General features: G+C 43.6%; 2 protein-coding genes across 5 annotated transcripts in view; one reads left to right on the top strand and one right to left on the bottom strand.

The window, feature by feature from the left end:
• Positions 1-20,251, bottom strand: part of Gycbeta100B (guanylate cyclase soluble subunit beta-1-like) — an 87,598-nt gene extending 67,347 nt beyond the window's left edge. Inside the window, exons 1-2 of the mRNA XM_069137091.1 lie at positions 20,165-20,251; positions 18,650-18,809 (exon numbers count right to left, since the gene is read on the bottom strand). Of these exons, the coding sequence (XP_068993192.1) occupies positions 18,650-18,733 (84 nt within the window). The 5' untranslated portion in view covers positions 18,734-18,809; positions 20,165-20,251. The remainder of the gene's footprint in view (positions 1-18,649; positions 18,810-20,164) is intronic.
• A 96-nt stretch (positions 20,252-20,347) lies between these two features.
• Positions 20,348-23,508, top strand: part of kek5 (kekkon 5) — a 177,425-nt gene continuing 174,264 nt past the window's right edge. The window contains exons 1-3 of one of the 4 annotated variants that reach the window (XM_046632984.2): positions 20,348-20,737; positions 21,022-21,084; positions 21,318-21,416. The gene's annotated coding sequence lies outside the window, so the exon portion shown is untranslated. The other 3 variants (XM_046632985.2, XM_046632983.2, XM_046632982.2) reach the window with 3 other exon arrangements.

Here is a 23,508-nt window from a genome sequence, read left to right as displayed (position 1 = left end):
GTTTTAAGGGAATTCACATACCTTTCAAACTTTCGGACATTTTTAATTGTCATTTCACAGGGTTTTAGCTACACCGATTTCCATGCGAGGATTTAAGATTTTACGCGAGCTTTCAAGTTTTTACCCACGGCTTAAGCTGCTGAACTTTATATCGACGCACGGCAAGTAAAACGGAGTCTGCCTCCCCAACGTCCGGATAGAAAGTACACTTAAACAACGACACACGTCAACTGCCGCTGATAAATTACGTTCGCGTCAAGTGTGGCCGGAAAAATTTCTCCCAAGTTGAAAGACAGTGTTCAAAAATAAAGATCGCGTACTCTGAGCGCTATTTATCGGTTCCGATCACCTCGTAGGAATAACATTTATCGGTTTATCAACATCGGATATCAGAGATTCGGTTCGTTACCGACGTTCACTAACGAAACTGGCTCTCCCGTTATCCACATACCTCTGCCAGATCAGAAATTGTTGAATCAACGTCTGATAAAAATTTCACTGTAAAAAAAAAACCTCGCGTACCTTAGTAAACACAAATTTGTTGAAGCACTCGTTCGACGTACGACTCAAAAATCAATCAGTCTCAATTCTCCAGCGATATTTCCAAACGATTCTCTTTTCGATCAACGTAAAAACTAAAATGTTTCAATTTGTATGTAAACTTGAGATGAAGAATAAATGAAAATATTTTACAATAAATTGGAAATACGAAATCAAAAAAAAAAAAAAAAAAAAATTTGAAACTAGACAAACCAAACACGTTGTACGAAAAGTATAAAAATTTCTTCAAGTTTGTCAAGAAAACAGTAATTCCGTTGAACGTCATAAAATATTAGTGGGAAAAATAGGGTATCAGCATGCATGCATAGAAAATGCAGACACGTGGACCCTGCGACATCACTTTTTCCCACACACGTTAGGTTGCAGGCTGCATGGCGTCGCAGCTCGGCTTATGAATTTTTATCGTACCATGCGAGCCGGCACATAGCCCGCGTTAAATAAATATGCACCGACGCAAGATACGCCGACGTATACGTAGAGTGGATGGACAGACGAGCAGCATCGTCCCCGGTAAATATGAATTGCTTATGCAGTTTGCTGTACAATGCAATCCCGCGTCCACACGTTTCCGTTATTATCCCTCGCATGCAGGTGCAGGCATATAGACATCACACATCTTCCGGAGGATATCTCGGCGCCCCGAGGCGCGCAATAATCTGCGACTGAGATGGAAAAACCGGCGAACCTATTCTTTCTGTCTCCGGCCGTTGCTGCTGGTTCCACGCAGGCGATAAAACCTGGACTGCAGCTAAACAACATTTAAATCATTCATTTTCTACCGCAGGCTGTAGTTTCGTTTTTCTTTACTTTACTTTATTTTATTTTTTTTCACCGTCTCGATTGCAGCACGACCCTTGACTTTTAACACACGGTGAAAACCGCCATGGCTAATCTTCATCTCGGCGATGCTGCACCTTCGCTGCATCAGGGGCGATTTAAAAAGCCTTCATCAGCTGCCGCGCTCCACTTACATCCGGTCTATTCTGGGACCACGTGTTTTACGTGTACGTGATGCTTGATATCGTGATATCGACCTGTTTTTAATTCCGTCCCAGACAGCTGTTGATATCCTTAATAATCATTAATTGAGCTTCTCTACCCGCAGGATTCTCATCAACGAATTGTATTTTACTTTTTTTCCTCCCTCCCCCCCCCCCCGCCCTTTTTTTTATCCAAACACCCCTTTTTACACACCGACGGTTTCCTGCAGGGGTGAAAGTAAGCCGATCATCGTTTATCATCGAATTATAATGGTAGCGATCGTATGTGTAAACGGTGGTGAAAATTGGTTACGGATCGTGTATTTATACCGAAGAATCAGCAGTCAAGTGCGATTCAATCGATTTGTAAGAAGAATCAGCAGCAAAGAAATGTGTATTTTTCATCATTATCAATTCGTTTTGGATTGATTTACCGAATTTTGATACACCTATGTAGGTACTTAAAAATCTGCGACATGGCTAAGGAATTGTCCGTAAACTACGTTACTGGTTTGGGGGGTGAGGGTTAAAATCAAAACCCCTAAGGTTGGTAACGGCAGGGGGGGAGTGAAATGCACTGAAGTAACGTTACTTTTAAAAAATGCGCTATGTTTATCTATGCGATCTTGTTTTATTGTCTGTATTATTTGAATTTGAAAATAAAATTTTTTTCGAAAAAGCAACAATGTTTTAGGGGGCGAAGGGGGCAAAAAAAAAAAAGGTTAAAACCAGTGATCTAGTTTATGGACGACCTGGCATACATTATCGCAGTCGAATAAATGTCGAGCACAAATAGCTGCAAGCTTTTTCCGAGAAGAGAAAACAAACGCGTTTAGCTTGACAAAATACAATAAAAGTCAAACGTATAGAAGTAGCAATTTATGAATTACATGGAAAGTTATACGCGACTTTGGGTCGCTTCGGAGAATCTCCTCTTTCAAACTCCATCCGAAACGATCCATAACTCCTTAAATTGAAATTCCGTCGGTCCAGAAATAGACGAATTTAACGTGGGTATAATGACGCGTGTTCATCGCTGCCTTTACATGTTTTCACGTGGCGTTTTTGCTCGTAAATTATGCTCGAATAATGGTAAAATGGTTAGAAATTTAACACTGGGCGAAAGGAGAAAATTAATGAAAACCCATGACGTGAAAGAATGAAGAGATAAAAACGTGTGAAAATGGTCGACATCGATGAAAGCTACACGCGTAGCATCGTTCCCTGGCTTTTTTCTATTTGGTGAACAAAGCGAGTCCAGCTATATTAACGCAATTGCGAATCTTCCATCACCTTTTTACGGATTTAGTACGATATTCGTATCTGGCAATTGAACGCTGCTTTCCGAAAAGTATAAGAAAAGTACGTACGTGTAGATATACGCATCGGGAACGTCTGCCACGAACGATTTCGTCCATTTCTAATATTACTTTAGTTGAACATATGTATATATATATATATATATATATACATTGTATACCTACGTTGGGATAATTCTTATCGTGAATTTCTGGCGTGCGTGTAAGCATAAGAGATGACGTCTAGACTTGGAAACAAAGAGCCAACATCAACGTTCAATGATTCAGGCAGCTGACCTCGCGTCAATAATTCTTTTATCTTCGAGGAGGAACGAAAGAAAAATCGCTTTTCGAGGTGCGATAAACTCTCGAGTGTAATCGAACTTTCGCATCTTCTTTAGTCGCACATCTGCATCCGTCGATGAATTGGAGTTATCAATAATTATTCTGACAAAGCTTTGAAAAGCTTAATTGTGCTATACTGCAAATGTATCTAGGAAGAAAGAGAGGCGATGAAAGACGAGTCGTCCGAGTGTACGACTAACGATAACAACTTAGGATAAACTCGGCATGAATCAGATCAGGAGGGTGAAATACAAAGGAAGAACGCATCGAGTTTGAGGCAATTTGGAGTCACATAGAGATCTCGCAGTTGATAAACCAAAGCGTAATCAATAAAACCGATGAACCAAAAGCCGCGAAGAAGGAAACCACCCCGAGTATTTAATCAATCAGCCTTCCTTCGCGCGTTCGTTCATAAATCCTGAAACTACCGGAGGTTCACTCGAAGATTTGAGAGGTGAATTCAATTCTGACGGGCGTCTTATTCTCCGACGGATCATGATCCAGTTTCCCGTTCCGATATATTCCTCTCGAACGGCATACGGACCGAATAACTTTGCATCCCAATAAGCAGAGTTCCGATGTGCAGTCGGGGTCCGTTTACACAACACGAAACAGACTCGCCGAGTCTTCATCCTCGGTTTGTGTTCACTCGGAGGGTTTCGCATCACTTTGCATCGACATTCGTTGCTCCGTTACTTCCGAATTGTCCCGATGATCAAGAACGCCAACTTCGGGTCATCTTTTACATCGCTGCGGGTGCAAGTCGTCTCTGGGAGTCCAGGACGAACATCTCCGAGGAACGCGCATCCGTCATTTATGCGTTCGAACGCACTCGAGTACCTCCCACTAAAGCCGCACGGTCGTCTTGGAATTCTTAGCACCGATCCGTTCCTCCGCGTCTGCACCGCCTGCGGCTCGAACGCGGTGCAATGGATCCCAGATGCAACGGCCGCATGCCAACGCGGCCTCACATCAACCCTGCGAAGCACGCGGCTTCAGGTTGCAGAATTTATTTGAATCGTAATTCCGGGATACGGCCCATCGCCTAGCGAGCTGCCTATTTCATACACCTTTATTGCCGATGCACCCCAGCAACGCCATTTCGGCCGCCCATTTAACCACCGCTTTATAAACCCCGCGAAATGACTCGAATTTGGAACGCAGTTCGGAAACTCAGATCCATCCGCACAGTGAGATTTTACCCTAGAAATTTTTGAGTGTTGTTTAATTTTATAAATACATGGTTCACAAAACCTCACCTTGTGTTTTGTGATCGTTGCTGTTTCATTGGGACTCTGAGTTTTTTCATTCTTATTTCGGTGCACTCCGGTGGAATATCTAGAAATAAACAAAGAGAATACGGCCTACGTAGGTAGGTACTGGTTACTATTCGAGGCGTACGCAAAGGTGCACCAAGAGCATGTGGATGCGGTGCAGCTGCGGAATGGTACAAAGAAATTAAACATCGCGCCGGAGGCCTGGGAGTCGTAATCAAACGCCTCCAACCGAGGTATCAAAAGGGGAAGGAAAGAAGCAGGCGGCGGGTGCGGGGAAAGGATGCCGGCGTGGGCGCCGCGGATTTATAGATATACGGTTTGCCCGTAACGACGGGTAATAAACTCGGCCCAACCAATCAGAGCCGAACCGTGAACGAGACCACGCGGTACGCGTGAGGTGAAATATAGAATATAAGAGGATGAACGGAGGGAGGAATCGGTGAGAAATAAGAGAGGCAGGCAGACGATACGCGCCTCGAAAGGATCTTCGGTTATGTCAGGACACGCATGCTATGTAAGAGATGGAATTCGAAAGTTGGCGAATTTGGAGACAATACGGCGTGAATGCCACTCGAAGAGCCCTTCGCGATCCGTACGAGTCTACGACCAATCTCAGGCAATCGTTCCTGGAAATATTTCCCCGTTCCTGAAACCTCTTGCCTAAGGTAAATATTCAAGATAAATCCTGATTATGGAAGTCGTCGGCACCGAATTGGAAAATTTTATAATTTCAAGTTTGAACAAGGATATACTTTTCCTTCGTTCTAAACATAACTATCGGTTTGGATTTTCTGGAAACTTGCGCGTAATTGAAATGAAAATTTCTGTATCGTTGAACGTGTATAAAATTAGGAGGAGAAGAAGAAGTGGGACGCAATGAAAACGAAAGCTCGGGTTTAATTTTAACGATGACACGCGTTGCGCCAGGACGGCAAGGAGCTCTAAGGATCCTAGAATGAGGCAGGCCGACTTGGAGGGGATTTTTTAGGTTCCCGGGGTGATACGTTAGGGTTTACAATGGGTCCATAAAATGCGGGGGGAGACTCCTTTTTCCCCCGCAATGAAGGGGTTGCGGAGTTTTGGACCAAGGCGAAGTTCGACAATGGGTTACACAATGGGAGCCGGGGCGGAATGGAATCAGGTCGATTGCTAGTTGAAAAGGAGAGAGAAAGAGAGAAAGTGAGAGAGAGAGAGAGAGAGAGAGAGAGAGAGAGAGGCATGGGCGGGAGGGAGTTACGTTTACAAAGATTACTTGCTGGGTTAACAGAAAATTTTTTTTATACCACAAAGTAACTGATTCGAATTTTCGTCTGAATTTTAGAATAGCATGTATCAGCTTTCCCCGAGTGTAGGAAAGCAAAACGACGAATTTCTAGTCATTCAAAACAAGAATTCTCACGTACGGACAAGGGGAAATCCTTCCGGAAGTAGAGAAAGTTCATAGCGTGAACAAATTGTGACAAGTGGATATACTGGGGTTTATTTCGAAGGGAACAGCCTGGTCAGAATTGACTGCCACAGAGGACCGCCGAGCTGACGTGAATATGACAGTTCGAAAAGACTCCGGGAGCTTAAAAATGAATACATAACCGAGGAAATATGAGCGACGATCCACTTCTGACAACCAATTTAGGTTACGTCGCGTCGGTTGGACGTGATATACATTGAGCATCTTGCGACAGGATGAAAATCAATCTGATACCAAAGTTGACAAGCTTTTGGAGCTCGAAATTTAATTAAATCATCGCAGCGGGATTATACACTGAGAGAAATTTTAAGTTACAGTTACTACAGTAGCTATTTTCGTTTTTTACCGAACCCGAAAATAGAGGTCTGGGTAAAAAATTAAATCTAGTTTTGTCGCTGTAAGTAGAGAATATAATATAGATCTGTTACTTTTATTTTTGATCATGGTCAGTGTTACTAACATGGAAGGTTGATTTCATTTCTTATTTAATGTGTTATAGTAGACTGAAAACTAAGCGACACGTATTTTTTTTTTTTTTATCTACCATTAAACGCTTAAAGTAAGGCATGTCAAGGGGTGATTTTGACAGTTTCACTCTCGAGAACGTAATATTTTTTAACCAATCCAACTGGAAAAGTTTTCTCATAACGAGAAGTGAAAAATGTAATTTTGTCAATTAAAAAGAAAGAAAAACTGCCAAATCACCCCTTGACCTCCCTTACTTTGGAGGATGGTTTTACCCCCTTAAAAACGTTTAATAGGAGATAAAAAAAAAATTCATGCCGCTTAATTTTCAGCCTATTATAACATATTGCAAAAGAAATCAAATCGGAGATATCGATCTGGGATAATTTGCTGTTGGTGCAACAATGAACTGGTGCTAAGACTTTATTTAAGTGAAAAAAAAAGTAAAATCAATTAAACTAATTGCACGTTGCAATTGCTAGAAAATAAAATATTGGCAACTTTGACCCCAGAAAATAATTAAATGGCGAAACCGAGCGTAGCTCACACTTTATTAGAGATCGTACCTTACGACATGGCATGGCTTCATGAACCTTGTAAAAGGTTACGCGTACCGTTCTGGAAATTTACGTCACGTGCTCATTCCATGTGATACCAGATGTCACGTTGAACTCTGTAGTGACTGCCGATAATTATGGAAAGGCAGACGCGATTCGCGGAGTTGCCTGAAACAATCGCTTTCGTTTCGACCGCGTTTAGTTGACGGCAAAAATGGGACGAAGAGGGAAATCCGCATTAAAATGCATCCGAAATCCACCGTTCTGGCCGCGTGTACGTATCATACCCACGTAGTCGTGGCGTGCGAAATTGCGCCCGCGGACGCAACGTTTTAGCAACCATTTTCGGCGAGCAAAACTGTTTCCTCAAAGTTGCCCGCTCGCCGGTCCGGTGAATCAGGGATGGAAGGATCGAGGGGTTCAAAGGATATTACGCTGGAGATCATTTGCCGTTTATTATCCGCCAAGTTAATAACGAACGAGCCTCCAAATTGGAATTCTAACTCCAAAAGCGTCCGTGAACTGGCACCGAATTACCCCGCAACTTTGACACGAAATACTCTTAACGAGTCTGCTGCAAAATCTCACCCAACGCCTTCGTTCGTTCGGAGATGAATTGAGCGCTCGAAAGAGACTGTATTTCACGTTACGAATGTGCATGAATTCATTTCTTTAAATTGGCAGAGTGAAGTCGGTCCGCAATTGTGAAGCTGGAATGTTTAATCGTTGTTCAAGGTTTTCGTTATTCATCACTTTCGAATAAAACGCGGTATCAGCTAGCCGAACAGTATTTCACTAAAACTTTCAAAAGGATTTTATAGTTAATTATGTTAGAGACGAATGCGAGTTTTAATGAAAATTATCTCATCAGTTTTGCGAAAAATTCTCAGGCTCGTTATTAAATTTTGCTACAGCAGAATTTAATGCAAGAATAACCGAGAAACGTTACTTTGATTTATTTTATTTTTGATAATCGATGAGAATTCCCGAATCACGCCAACTGCATGACAAAATTTGATGTCATTTTTTTTTTTTTTTATCCAACGAGAGTTGGTTATTAAACGGCGGAATAACGTCGATGCGTGGAAGACAATTTGCGACTAAATGGTGGAACTAATGGCAAAGCGGTACGAGCAATTGAAACCAGCATATGTAACCGTGAACCGGTAATATGAATAATCATTCGCTCTCGTTGATTCGATTTTCAAAGCACACGCGAGGTAACTGACGGAAAATGGCAAATGTTTCATTTGCATGGGTCAACAAACGTGGAAATTTCGGTAACGGGCATCAAACAGCTTATATGCAGAACGATTTTTTACAAAATGGGGAAAAAACACAAGTTGAGAACAACTTGATTTTCGCCTACGTACGATGCTCGTACTCAAACCGAAATGAGTTTCTCCGAAAAAATAATAATTTAAACTCGAAATACTCCGTATTCACCCATTATTTGACAAATTGTATTCCGAGCCGTTTTTGGCGTGTTACAAATCCTGAGGTCGACGTCACACGAGGCAAACGATTACGCCTCGCTACAAGAATATATACGTACTCACGCACGTGCGTAATAAACGCTGGAATTCGAAACGAGCCAATAAATTAGGCGAAATTACCGTGAAATAAGAGCGGCTGACGAACGCATGGAAATTTACCCCGCACACTCTGTATTTTTTTCTTCTTTATTTAAAAAATTTTTTTCTTCTTTTTTGTTGGTAATTAAAAACCCGGGTTAACGATAAGAAGTCACGGGTATAAACTCTCCCTAATTGGCACTCGACGCCGCGCCGGTGATTTTCCCCATGCGCGACGAGGGCGGGTGATTAAAAATTTGAAACACACGTCGGCAGATGCCTGAACGGAAGGTGATGCCTTTCAAGGACTGGGTGAAAAACGACTCCCGTCTGCCGTTTGGGTGGAAGACCGGAGCATATCGGGTCTTTTCTTAGCCTTGGACCCGTCGAAAAACCGCCGTCCCGGATCAGCGAACGAAAGGAGGTAGGCAGGAAGATGGGACGGAGGAGGGGGAGGGGAAAATTAGTGGTACCGCCTGCGAGAAATTAGAAATTCTTGAAATACCGGAATTTTATCATCAAGGTAGCAAACGCAGCTCGAAGTTACACAACTGTTGGAATACCAGTGCTCTTCTTTCCGCGTGGCTTTCTTCTTCTTCTTCTTCTCTCGCACTTATAAAAGCTCCGGGCTTTTCGCCGGGCTCCCGTCTCATCCGATTATGCGTATAATATGTCCCACATACGCACAATTTGGAAAGGAACATACCTCAAACGCAGAGCTGACCGCGTATCGGCGGAAATTGAGGTGAACCCTGTATTTTCTGTGCGGCTCACTTCTTCCTCATCGGAGGCCGGATTGGAACAGGTTAAGAAGGGATGATCTCGGGAGGAAGCGGTCGGCTTTCGTCCATACGTGGATGGAAAGACACCGCGCGGTTTGAAAAGAGAGGAAGAGTGTGACTCTCGGAGTGTGAAAAACGGGTCCGGTACTCGTCCGGGTTCTCTTTCTCCTTTTTAATCTCCTCCGCGTTATTTGCAAAACGCGAGTATTTCAACGAGATATGCTCGCGAGTTAAAAGGACTTCCAGAATGGCCGGAACTCTTCAAGGTACCCGCAACGTGGTAACACATAAGCAAGATATGCGGTGCAACGCCAGAGCAGACGATTCGCATTCTGGGCTTGATGAGACATTCTCCTGACCGTTGCGCGTTCGTAAAATAAACTAAGTGAAAACGTGTGTGTGGGGTGTGGTTTAAAAAGCATACAAGAAGCAATCCAAGTTCGTTGGAATTGTAAATAAATCCGAGCACCGCGTTGCTCGGCCGCTTCTGATAGTCGTTTGAGTCTCGCTTCGATCAGCCAAACGGAATTATCGAAGCGAGAAATTTTTCATACACCCTGTACGTGATTGCGGTACAAGCGCCTCTCGGGGAATCGTAATTCCCCTCTGGGTGAAGATCGAGATGGACAACGGGATCCGAATTACGCTTGTCCCATGCACAGTGTCCGGTCAGGGACTCCAAGAGGAATCCACCCCACGTTGGTACATAGAACCTAATTGAAGGTCTAGAATGCCACTGACCGAGCAGCTGCGCTAAATGAGTTAAGTAGCGATTCGATTCGCAGAGACACAAAAGCCGCGGGAAATACCTTGCCGCCTGCAGGACGATCCGCCGACTGATTTACTCGCCCTGTAAGGTACAAGGGGCGAGGCGACGAGAGCCTCTCGAGATATCCGAGAGCCCATCCCCATCGAGGAAGGCGTCGGCTTTGTACCGCTTTGTTTCCGCGTCAAGAACAGTCGCGGAGAGTGCCCGATGCCGGAACGTCAAAAAAACACTGATCGATCACTGATTGCCAACTTCCACCTCTTCCCCCGCTCTTGCGTGTAGACCCTGTTATTTCACTCTCTGGATCTTTGCACGTTTCACTCACACGCCAGGCAGCAATCACCTCTAAGAAAATGCCAACCCCGAACTTTCTGGGCGTTTGACGATTTCCTTTCAACTTTAAGATCTCATCTGCAGTTATGTAGGTACGCGGTATTGAGGATCATCTCCATGTATAGAAAGTGTCCGTAAAGTAAAGGAAAATTAAGATAACGTTGCTGTAACAAAAGTTCCAGAAAGCAGTAGTAGAGGAGAGTTCTGCGTACAAATCCCGATACCGACATTTTGCTCAGACACAAACCCTTGTTTTTTTTTTGTGTGGGGTTATCCCCACTCTGGTTGACTTCACCGATCATCGGAAAAAAGGTTTGTGTCTGACGTAAGATATCGGTATCGTGATCTGTACGCAGAACTCTTCTTGTATTACTACTGAAAGCGCCAATCAAATTTTAACCCTCGTTACTTATGGGCGCCATTCTAGCGACTTGTTGAACCACTATTCCTCGCTTTTTAGTGGGTACTTTTTCAGTTGGAAACTCACATGAGATACTTCTCCTTACCTCCACTCTCCGTAGCATGTAGGTATGTACTCTCTGGTCGTTCCAATTGCTTTCAGGGATGGATTCGTAGCTTTCGACAACTTTTCAGAATTTCATCGGATAGGATGACGTGTAGGACCTGGATTGATCAGCCACGATTTTTCAAGGATATATTACGTCCGGTGAGAACGACTCGGAGGATTCGGTTCGCATCCTTCTAATTTTATGGAGAGCTTCCAGCGTGACCTCGCTTCTCTTACTTCCTCAAATTTCAGCTGATTCGGCGCATTAACCTGCAGACTTCATAACGAATTTCGCGATATTTCAGCTTCAGTACCCACTTGATGAAATTTCACTGAATTTCCTCGAATTTCAAAGCCTCCGTTAGACACTTCCGGGGATTCATGGTAGTTTAAAGAGCGTTGGGCACTTGACTTTACGGGTAATCAACTCGCGGTGTGTCAGGGCTGCAGCTCATCTCTTTTCTTCCATCTATTCCTTTTCCTCGGCAACGTCTACAACGTTGGCACCACAGTTTCCTTGGCCTGAGGATGTGCGCGGAGATACATAGGCAGTCTTCGATCGATGCTCGCTGGCCATTCTCTTTCTCTCTCAGCTTCGTAATGCATGAATGTGGGCAAGAGTAATGGAGAGTCGGTAAATGAATATATCAAGGTGTGTATCTATCGAGACATTTTACAACCGCAATATCAATGTTTCAAAGGCAATTCTCGGCCTCGGTGTGCACACGGTTCTTCTTCCTTGCGGCTCTTGAGGCGACGAGAAGGAGACGCCGGCTGCAGGGTTGAAAAATAGCCTCGGAGAAGGCTCGATCCTCTCACTTCAGCCAGCCAGAAAGCAAGCGAAGCGAGGCCAAGGGTTTCATTAAGAAACTGCCTGGTAATTTATTTATCTACCGCGTACCGGACAAATTTTGTCAATAGCTCGTCTCTCGCGCTTTGCGGGCGGCTTCGACGTGCTTGAAATTGGCATCGGACTTCCGGTGTACAGGCGCATCGAATCGGGAAGTAGCTTCGCCGATATCGAACCTTTCGCCTCTCATTTGTCTCCTTTTGACAGAAGCCATTACGTCGCCATTTTCTGCGGTTGTTTTTGCGCCTCGGATCTTCATTTTATCCCGCTCTTATGTATATCGTGGAAAATGAAACGGTTTCGGAAGTGGACAAAGCCGCCTCTTTCCCGATAAAAGATGGTGAAAGAAGCAGCCGCGAAAAATTGATAAGACCGAAGGGTGAATTAGCCGAGCGGAACGTCGTCGGCATAATGCATAACACTGATGTATTAATACGAGTGTAGAAGTGTTCCGTGGATACGACGAGGGGGAAATTGGCTAATGGAATGAGTCTCTGTCTACCGGGGCTTTTCCCATTGTTGTCAATTGGTATATACAGGGCATATAATACGTATAAGTACGGGATCGATGAGCCGTTGTGAAGAGGGCTCGTCAATTAACGCGAAATGTTCTTTGAATTAATGAACAGGAAAGAAGATTCGGAGTTTGAAAGAGCTTTTGTCTTTATTGTTGCGGGAGGGGAGGGGGGGAGGGGGAAATTCGCTTGTGGATTTGTACTCGTCATGCTATCAGTTTCCCCCGTTGAACCTGGTAGAGAAGAGAGAGGGCGCCATTAACTCTGAAGATATTAGTGGTTATTTTCCCTCCAACGATAGAAACACACTCATTGTCGGTATCCCGACCCCGCGTTTATGATCATTGAAACGAGAGTAAAAACTGATGTCTGCATCGGAGCTGTACGAGGCTGAATTACACGACTGATTCTTGAGTGGAAAAAACTCAATTTTGAAACTCTCCCCCGAAAATGCATTTCGACATCTTCTCACAGTCGTTGGAAATCCGGGATTGAATATTCAAGGACACTTATTCAGACCCCCGGAAAGCCCATCGAGCGGAGATATTTCGTCAGTTCCCATTACCCTTTATATTACTTCAGAGTTTAGAGTTCGCTGTCGGATCCCTTCGCCCTCTCGAGACAAATATCCGTCTATTGTCTGCCCCGAAATTAGGCCCAACCCCGCAAATTCTTAGCACCATGCCATCGTACATCTTCGCGTGCGTTGTTTGATCCTCCGGCAGGAGAATTTTGGCGTGGGTGAAAATATAGAAGGATGAAAAAATGGAAAGGCCACAGTGTAGAAGTTTGAAAGAAGCGGAAATTCAATTTATCCTATTTAAAAAATGTAGAAAATTGAAGCATGGAGAAACAGGAAAATGTACAGGTCAGAATATATATTGTCATAATATAGAATACATCGTATACAGATTATAGATTTTGACGTTTCTATATTTCCAATTTTCTATACTTGAACTTTCTACAGGATAATTCGTTTATTTTATTGCTTAAAATCACAGACGAATTCCGATTCTCGAAATTCAATATGTCGACTTTTTGACAAGTATTCGAAATCGTAAATTTGATACAAAATTTATTCAACAGCGTACCGCTGATGAATAAGATTTTGCTCACAATTAACGTGGGATAAAATTCCGTCGACGAAACGGCTTCCGTTTCGACCTTGTAGGAGAAGGCTGCTGGGCGATAACTCAATCTGTACGAGGGTGACGCGACCTTCGTTAGACGTAATCCAATTAGAGAATTGTGACAATTTTCCGTAAATCGACCGCGAATTGTGTTTACGTCTTGCCATTGCGGCGGGTCGCGAAGGCATGTTCACTAATTAGTCATAACCAACCTACGCAAATCTTATAACCGACTTTTTTACGAAACAATTATTATGAAAAGCCTCGTAAAAAAATTGCACATGAAAAAAAATTATATTCGCAGCCGGTTCGCTCTGTTTTGCAAAACATTTTTACACTAACAAAAGTTGAAGGCATATAGTTAAAATGATATGTATTTACAGCAAATTATTAGTGCTAAGAGTCATGCAGGATTCGGCATTTAAAAAATACCGTATGGGATTCAACGCATGTTAATTGTTGCTGTAAATTTGTAACTTTATCCTTTAGCCGGAAGACAGAGGGACGAACAGGTATACTCCTATTTACAAAAAAATTGGAATTTATTTCGCGTTCTCCGTTTCGTCGTTGGTTTTACCTTTCCTTTCGAGGATAGCCAAAGAAGGGTTGACAACTGCGGAGTAAAGGAGAGCCTGGGGCATACAATGAGCCCTTAAAAAAAGGTAGGAAGGGCCGGCGCGAGCATCGGCAAGACTGTCGAGTACGTATAGATATACGCGTAGCGAAGAAAAAGTGAATTATTTTCCGAGCTGCAGGGTATACCCACCTTACCCACGTACGAATCTATGTACGAATGTAGTTTTTGCTCGAGAAGGAGGAGGAGGAACAACTCCGCAGGGCTCAGTGCCGCCATGCATACCCAGTGACCCCTATTGTGCCTGGTTACAATGTCCGAATACGCGATATAGCCGTGAAATAATTTATGTATTGTAAAAAAAGAAGCCCCCGTCCCCCGATCCTTTCTTCGAATAGGTGCAGGAAAATACGGGAGGACCGTATTACACTTTGCGAAATCGAAATAGAGAAAAAGAAAATTCAACCCAACACCTCGACCGAGAAAAGGTTCGCGAAAGCCTTCGGGAATTGGTCGGAAACTCAATTGACGAGACGAATATATATATATATATACGTAGCAATGGGCGTCGTTTTTGTCTGACAACCAAGGACCTCTCGATTATTATAATTGGGATAATTTTTATCGCAGGATGATACACTTACGTGTACGTAGGTATGAGGTTTGAATTAATCATACGTACGTAGGTGTGTGCATACGTAAGAAACCATAAGCGTAATTTCGTGATACCTCCGTAGTTTGCGTGAGAGGCGGTGAAGTACGGACTGATTGACGAATCAAAGCAGGACTCGGAGCGGTCGTTGGGTGCTCGCACAATGCGCTCGACGCGATGAATAAAACGTAATTTAACTCAATTGACGTTAATAAATACTATTTATTGGTACCCACTACTTACGGCAAATAAAAGGGGCATGATTGGATCAGAGGCCGCGTTCCCAGGCGGCGTTATTCCGCCCGTAGGTCGTATCTCCCCCGCTGTAGGGACCCCGTAAACCCGGCATCCTCGGGGCGCGTCGACGTCAAAGCTCCGCACCCGAGTTTTCACCATGTTCCACAACGTGGCTGCTGTGGAATCGCAGTCACGTTCCGATGGGCCAAACTCGGGAATTATTGCCCCGAACTCCGTCGAATCGGAGTCATGTAAAAGCTCCCTCGGAGACTCGAGTGTACGGGTACAGGTTGAGGTGTGGGCCTGATCTCGATAAGAGAGAGTTCGTCTTCCTTATGACATCCGGCAAACGCGTACTTTTTCGCTACCTTCGCGTGTAGGTATCGCGGGCGAGCGTAAAAATCACTTTTTCAATCCTTCCGCGGAAAACAGCTGCAGAAGTCATTCTCCGAGATAAGAATACATTTCGCCCGGAGCACGTATAGCGAGGGTATATTATAAGGTAAATACCTACATCGACGAAGGGTCGATTCAGGGCGATATCTCTATTCACGGTTACGAGGCCGTACGCCGCCTTTATGCGTTCCAGGTAATATTCAGTGCAACAAATTCACCCCGGTACATAAGTGTATATATGTATGTATGTATATATATATATATATATACCATACCTATGTATATATATATACCATCCTGCAATGGCAAAAGCTTTTCAGACCTGTGGCGTATGCGCTTTTGGCTTCGAGGCCGGGAGACGACGACCTTTAAAGAGCTTCTCGGAGCATAGAGGCAGATATCGCGGCGTGCGCGAGAAGTATGAATGTTCAACTGAAGAGTAATGCGATTTTAAAGCCCGCCGGGAGAGCGGAACCTTTATGCCCCGAATGCAGGGAGAGGGAGACAAGTAAAAAATATCACGGTGTCGTGGAGTGGCACTGTAGCAGCTATTTACGCAACGCGATTGCGAACGAAAGCTGCTCAAGATCGTTTACGTTTAAATCACTTTCTCAGGCGATTCAGCGACGTCTGCGGATATTCGATAATTCGTAGCACCGAATCCGCGGTTCAAACTGTCGCGAAGTTTTTTTGTTTTTTTTTTTTTTTCGACACTCGGTTGACCGCGCGCCCTGAAACCCGTGAACGGACCTGCATTGTGGGATTTAATTACAAACGGGGCATAATAACGGGGCGTAAACCTATTAATTATTGCTCCGCGACGGGGGCAAAATTTGCCGACACACTAGCAGCTAGTGTACGTTCAATTGGCGAAACGGGACGACGATTTATCGCTGGGTAGAGTAATGCGAAATCGTCGAACTATACGAGAGCGGGTATGCGAAACAGGGTAAAAGGGGAAAAAAACAATTTTTTTTAAATAAACTGCAGCTTCGTCTCCGGCCAGATTCCCGTAGAGAAATGAGAATTCGACCAGATGGAAATCCGAGTGTGAATTCGAGCGAGATCTCCGGAACCGGATGCGGAGAAGGATCCGCGCCGCGTAGACACGTGTGCACATGTGACCTCCGGCTCTGGAGTGCCGCTGAATTTCACAACCAAGTTGACCCGGCTCCTCGAGTCCCATTTTCGGTCCCAGTGTGTAACCAACTTCGATCGCCGGGCGAATCTCTTCGAGAACTCGAAGGGTCGAGCTGTTCGAACCGCGGATCAAGTGGTTTGGAAAATCCCGCTGACGACGTGCTTTCGCGGCTCTAATGGATGCCCATCCGTGTCGAGCTGCTGCTGCTGCACCGGGAAAAAACCTTCACCGGCAAGTTTGCTACGTTCTCTTGTTTCGAACGATCTACTTTTTCCAAATTTCAAGCCTCTCGTGAACCCGAGTCGAAATTTTTCGGTAGGACGTAATTGGGCTTATGGAAGACACATTTTGCACCGAAGAGAGATTTTACTTTGGACCTAAAAGTGGCAGATGTTTCCATTTCTTCCACGTTTAGGTCTAAAGTAGGAGGTAATTAGGACCTCTACTGATCCTTTGTATCCTCCACTATTGAATGTACTGCAGGTCGGGAGAATCCACAAAATTCTTGGCCACGAGAATCTCGATAATGATTGAATTTGATTTCAATACTTATAAGATCGATCGAAGTAAGTAGTGATATCGAATTCAAATATCAATTATAATATCCAGTAGTTGAGATTAACGTTACCTACTAATACATATTTCATTTATTTTTTTGCAAATCTAAGCTTTACCTCTGAATTGAGAGTAATAAATTCTTGTAATAATCGTCAATCGTCGCAATAACTGTCTGAAAGATTTATTAGCATGCGTTTAGTTTACCAAAAGTAATACTAATTAACTCAAACGAGGGGATTAGTGCAAGAATAGAACGAGTGACTTTAAAAAAATAAATACTCTTACGGTCGTTTAAACGGGTTCGAGTGTACAAAATAGCAATTGTCGGTACTGAACAGGATTTAAGAGCCAAATAGGGTTTAGCAAGGCCTTACTTAGAATTAGTACCTGCAGGTCTAACGTAAGGCAAAACTTCCCTTACCATGCTTGCGTCAATTTGCCGTCGAGTCAATAATTGGTTGTAAAATTTATCGGTCAAAGGTGCGGGATTTTCACCGGCAAACCGAATTATTTCCCCCGGGTATTATGGCGCTCATTTGAACCAGGTGTCGCTCATCCCCTCCGCAATAAAACCCCGTGGTTTCTGTTATATCGTCTGCAACGTTGTACGGGTACGCTGCAGGGGCGGTGCAGCCCCTCCGGAAATCCCGGTGTTTGTTCAGGCTCGAAACGGGGTCCCGTAGCCCCGGACCGAGGGTTGGAATTTCCAAAAATTTCCAATCGCCGGAGTGTATCATTCGCGGAAAATAGCTCGCCGTCCATTTTCCCCCTTAGGTATAGGTACCGCGAACGAACGAAGTTCGTGCGTTTTTTTTCTGCAATTTACAGTTCGCGTATAACTGTCAGTATAATAGGGTGTAACAAAAAAATAAAAACATTTTTGTTTTTTGAAACGCGGACCAAAATTTTGATACACGTTTTAAAAAAAAAGTTATTTTATTTTGGCACACCCTAAGGTGTCATATAATTTTTATCCCTTCTCTCGGTGCGACGTTAAACGTGTAAAGAGAACTAAGAATAAATGAAAAATCGAAATCGTGGTCGTTTACTTATTCGTGCGATTTTGCAATAAGTTTTGTTTATTCCTCCTTCCGCGCGTGTGTGTGTGTTTCTGTACTTCGTCTTCGCAAACAAGCGTTTCTCGTTGACATGTGGTATTCGACCTCGGCTCCTCGCGTCTCGTACATTATCGCTCGTTGTGTACTGATACATGTGTAATGTATGGCACAAAACCGAGCGACGAGGTGAAAACGTTTCGCACAGGCGCGAAAATTCATTCGCTATTTGAGAAACGCAATATCACGTGTATCACCGAGTCCTATTTATTTGCACACCTGTATTCGTGCGCTTAGCGTGTTACACAACGCACGCACATGCCTACATGTAGGCAATTTTCAATTTTATACCCTTTATTTACGAGCGAGTGATTTTTTATATCTGCTATCACTTGTTTGAATAGGTACGATTTTGTTGGAATCCTCCGACGTGCACAAGGTGGACCAAATCAAACGAGCAAAAAACTTGAATATTCTCATTCTCTTTTCAAAGATTGAAAATAAAAAATTCCCGCAACTTAATAACCTCTATATATACGTATAGAATAAAGTCGTACCGCAGGCTAAAGTTCTCTTTCCCTTATTCCGCGTTTTCAATATCGAAAGATAGAAGGACATCCTTACCGCATATCTGAGAATCCGATGCATCTGGTTATGGGATGCAGGCTGCAGGGTGGAAAGTGGAAGCCCTCCGATCCGTTCATGCATAGCCGCGAATAATGCGTACAGCTCTGCAGGCAGTTTCCCAGAATCGCCCTTATAGGTAGTCCAGCAGCGCGAATAACTGCAATTTTGCAAATCATTTGTCAATTTCAATGGTGCAAAGAGGTGTTGGAACATATTTTATCCGCCGGACAAGAGTTATATCACATTTTGACAAACGCATGTTGCGGTCATGCGTGTATATAAATAGGTAGGTAAAATACAGATGGATGAATACACGAGTTCGTCAGATTAGCATTTTAATCAGTCCCGAGTGGCCGCCGGATTTCTCGTGGCAACTAACGATAAGTGGCGAGCTAAGCTTGCAGATAAAAATTGTTTTCAGAATTTACTCGGAACGTGATTTTTTCGCAGAATATTCTCAATTTTGTAAAAAATATCCGACCATTTATTGTATTTCACGTCGAAAACATGATATTTTATGAGAATTACCCAACAGTTTTCACGATTCAAATCTCGATTCTAGTTTGATTGAAAACATTCTTTTACCGTAATGTTCATATTCGTTCAGCTGCAATTCAGGAAAATTGATTTCCATCCTTTAGAAATAGTCTGCAAGACGAAAACTCGGAGTTTTGTTTTATTTTTATTTTAGAATTATAGTAGAAAACGAATTTTTAAAAGAACATACCTTTTTTTTCATCGCCATATTGAATTCATAGGGCAATTTATTTTAGTGGGTAATTCGCTGATTTTCAACTTTTTACTAGAAGTCGTAATATGGACGGGTCCTGGAGAGAGAGAGAGGTATCTCGGCTGGCTGCTAGAATTACGGACGTATAATCTCGAAAGACGCCACGGTACGACTACTTGCAAACAACGCTCTACACACATCTTCCGATCGCCCGACGAAATGTTTACGTCTCTTTCCACAGGTCCGGTCGATATCTAAACTTGAACTTTGGTCACAACAATGTTTTCACTACGATCGATGTTTGCCACCGTAAGCTATAAATTCAATATGGCGGCCGAAGCGAATGCTGGTCGAAATTGTTAGTAGAAAATTTTCTTATTCGACTAAAAACTGCAATTGCTAAGTGAATTTTGTAAAAAGTTCGCGTACACAGGCAATTCCGAACAAAAGCACTCGAATATATTTTCATTTGACGCAGAAGCAAAGAAACGAAAAGAATTTACTGTCGCGATTTCGTATAATCCGTGCCACATCTTCATTTCTACCTAAAATGAAAATGCGTTGGAGTCGAATGGGGCTGTCAAGCCTCTTATCTCGTGGATTTTGATATCTGGGAGACGCATAAGTCAACGTCAAAATCGACCAGGGCAACCCCCTTCAAGGGGACAGGCTATTTACGCACGAGGTGTGGGATGAGCAAACATAGAGACAACGTGCCGCGTATTACACGGTCGATTAAAAATCCGACGATAAGATTGAGGGAAGGACGACGGTTTACTTACCGCTTACATAACTCGTCCTCGGAATAAAAGGTGCGTCGGCAGCGGGGGGCGGTCGCAAATTAGACTAGAATGCCGTAGTAAGTTAACTAGTAGACTGTCGAACGTAGCTTGCGTCTCTGAGATTAGTTTCGAGGGCCGGCCGCACGAGGGCAGCAGCGTCGACGACGCTTCGTTCCGTATTTGCGGGCGCTTTTCAGTCGGCCGTAGTCCAGCATGCGCTGCGTGTGAGAAAGTCGAGAGTCAACGGTCGTGTTTCGGTCGCCGAGTTTGACGCCCGCGTGGTACGGAAGTAGAGAAAAACGGCTTCTTCGCCTCCTCGTACTTCTCGTTATTCTTCTTCGGAGCTCGTCGGAGAGTTTGGCCTGGGGAAAAAAAAAGAAGTGCGCGTCGGTCACGTGACGAGTTGTTCGATCGTTCCGCGTCAACGTTCACACCGCTTGTTGATCCTGCGAGTAATAAGGTGTTTATGCACGACTAAACGACTACGACGATGTTGTTGTTGATGTTGTTGTTGAGAGGAACCCGCCGCCGGCCGCAATGTGATTATTCCGTATACCTTGAGTATTTTTCACGGTAAGATTATACAATTGTCGATGTATGGTTTTATCGAGGTGATTTTCGGGAAAACGGTGTCTGGGAGGATGATGACGATATCGCCGATTGTCCTGCGGGGTTGTTGTTGTTATATCGTTCAGTGACCTTGACGAAGAATTTACATCAATAACCGATGACAAAACGAGTGCCTCGCGAGTTACTTTTGTGCTTTTTCTATCCGATGTGTATCATATGCAGTGCAGGTTAAACTGCGTGCTAGTGATCTGACGTTACAGTTGAGTATAGTTTAAAGTTTATTTCAGTGATTAAACAAGATCGATCCTGATCGTTGACACAAGTGAATACGGCGACAGTGTCAAGAATAAGTATACACATATATATATATATATATATATATATATATCGATACGTAAAACAAAGGTCGTCGCGCGGCGTCTTGTGGTGCAAGTTCAATATTATCGTAATATATAATTGATACATCTTTCTCTCTTTTTCTCTTTCTATCTTTAATTTTCTCTCTCTCTCTCTCTCTCTCTCTCTCTCTTTTTCTCTCTATCTTTGTGTTTTCTCTGTGACGACTGTGTGTATTTGAAAGCAGTGTTGTGCGCGAAATAAACCCGGAGGACGATACAAGTACAAGGGGAAAGAAATAGGCTGGACCCCAACAAGCAGCGCCGATCGGACACCTTATATGGCGGTAAGGTAGATCATCTTGTTGCTTTACTTCTTTTGTTTTTAGCCTTCTTTTCATCCTACCTGTTCGTCCTCTGCTTACCTGCCCCCCCCCCCCCCCCCCCCTTCCGCCATCATTCCCAACCGCTGGAATGCCTCAACCGGCTCTTCTTCTTCTTCTTCTTCTCCGGCTTTTGCTTCCATTCTGCCGGAGAAGCTCATCTCGTCCAACAGGATCGGATAACCGCGATTCCCTCTAAAGTTTCCCGTTTTAACGGATCACATTTTGTATTTGATAATTTACCGATCTTTCAACTTTAACGAGGATGAAGTTGGTAGCGTTATTGTAACGATGCATGTTTAGGAATAAATGTCCGAAATTAAGTGTAAACCCTGATAAACGAAATATGTCTTTATTTTGAAAAGCCAACTTCTTGAAAGTCATTCTAAAATTGAGTAATAATGATTTTTTTCCCCTGATGTTTCGTTACGTTAACGTTACTAACTTCAGCCTCATCTATGTTAGCATTGCATTGGTGCAGCTGCGCTACATTATTCTGCTCGTTCACGCGTCACCTGCACAGTTTATGAACAATGCGAAAATACCTACTCGTGAGATATGATTTCCAACCAATTCGAACGATTCTGAAATGTTCCCGAAGAATATCAAACTGTGTCTTATCAAAGTTTTTATCTTCGATACTTTGAAACGATATTGATAAATTTTTCAGAGATACTAAACGATTTCGAACATCGATTATGATTCAACCAATCGCAACGATTTGAAATCGATCTCTTGAACGATTGTCAAAGATTTTTACCATCCTGGCTTGAACAACATCGACAGCCGTTTTCTACCTTTGGATTCAGGTTGAGGAACCTGCACGCAATGCAGCGGCGGTAGCAGCAGCGGGCTTCCAATCTCTTGTTCGCTTCTTGGTTCCGAGAGTCCAAGGTCACTGTCATTATTGAGAATGCTGCAGCTGCGGCTGAATGTCGAAGAGAGAAAGAGAGAGGACGGGAGTGAGATAGTGGAGGGGGGAGAGAATTGGATTCGTGTCCTCGTCACAGTTGTCGGTTAATATACTCCACGTACAACTCAACAGCAGAGAGTCGAGTCATGTGCCTGCGATACTTGCCGATCGTGCAGGTTGTCGTCCGGAATGTTTGATTCTATTCGCTGTTTGTTGGAAATTAGTTAGTCACGGTCTTGCGACAGCTCACCTTCTTCCTAACGCGTGCATTATACGCGACCCATGCTGATGAAAAATACAACCCGATACCTATCCGCTCCGCGTGTACGCTGTTCCAAGTATAAGTCAGCAGGAAAGCGACGTCATTCCCGATATGCGTCACGCATGAGATGCGAACGGGGATATCGTGAGTAGAACGAGTTGGTTAACGTTCCTCTTACGTACCCATACACGGTTGATCTATTTCCGTACATCGCACAATTAATGACAATATGGATTGGTGCGAAGACAGGTGTATAATCGCTTTTATTCAAATACTATCCAAGAAGTGAGAAACTTATAATTTTTTCCCATCCCTTTTGAGCATAACTTGCCTGCGAAGTACCCACGAGGCTGAAGACAAGCAGCAAAACGTTCCAATGTTCGTTCGAACAAGATGGCGAGGTCCGAATACCTTTATAGAATTGTGAGGATAAAACAGAACCGCATTTTTGTATTTTCAAAACGTTCAAAACGTTTAACCGGTGAATTCTGGCTGCTGGCTTCAGCTTCGCGAAATACCTCACGCGTTGAAATCTCATTATTTCGAGCCGTTTTCAACTCCTCGACAGTGTAATCAAGCTTCATATCTTTCGGTGTCGAAACTTCCGGACGGACCCCGGTTAACAAGTTAATTTAATTAAATTGCCAGGTCGCCTTCCGTCCGATATCAAAATTCACATCACTTGACGGAGAAATTTGTCTAATTAGCGTTTAAGTAGCATTTTCCTTGTAGCACATGTCTATACTGTATTTACCCAATGATCGGCGTATCATATAACTGCTTGTTCTTCGTATCGTTTTCGCAGCGATTCTTAAACCTACGCATTTTTGCGGTCAACTTTGCGATTTATTTTTTCAACGTTACAAAGCTCTTTCGCATAC

This window comes from Neodiprion pinetum, chromosome 6 (assembly GCF_021155775.2).
Source record: "Neodiprion pinetum isolate iyNeoPine1 chromosome 6, iyNeoPine1.2, whole genome shotgun sequence".
Lineage (NCBI taxonomy): Eukaryota > Metazoa > Arthropoda > Insecta > Hymenoptera > Diprionidae > Neodiprion > Neodiprion pinetum.
The sequence above is the reverse complement of the archived record's forward strand: the minus strand, read 5'-3'. Positions and strand labels throughout refer to the sequence as shown.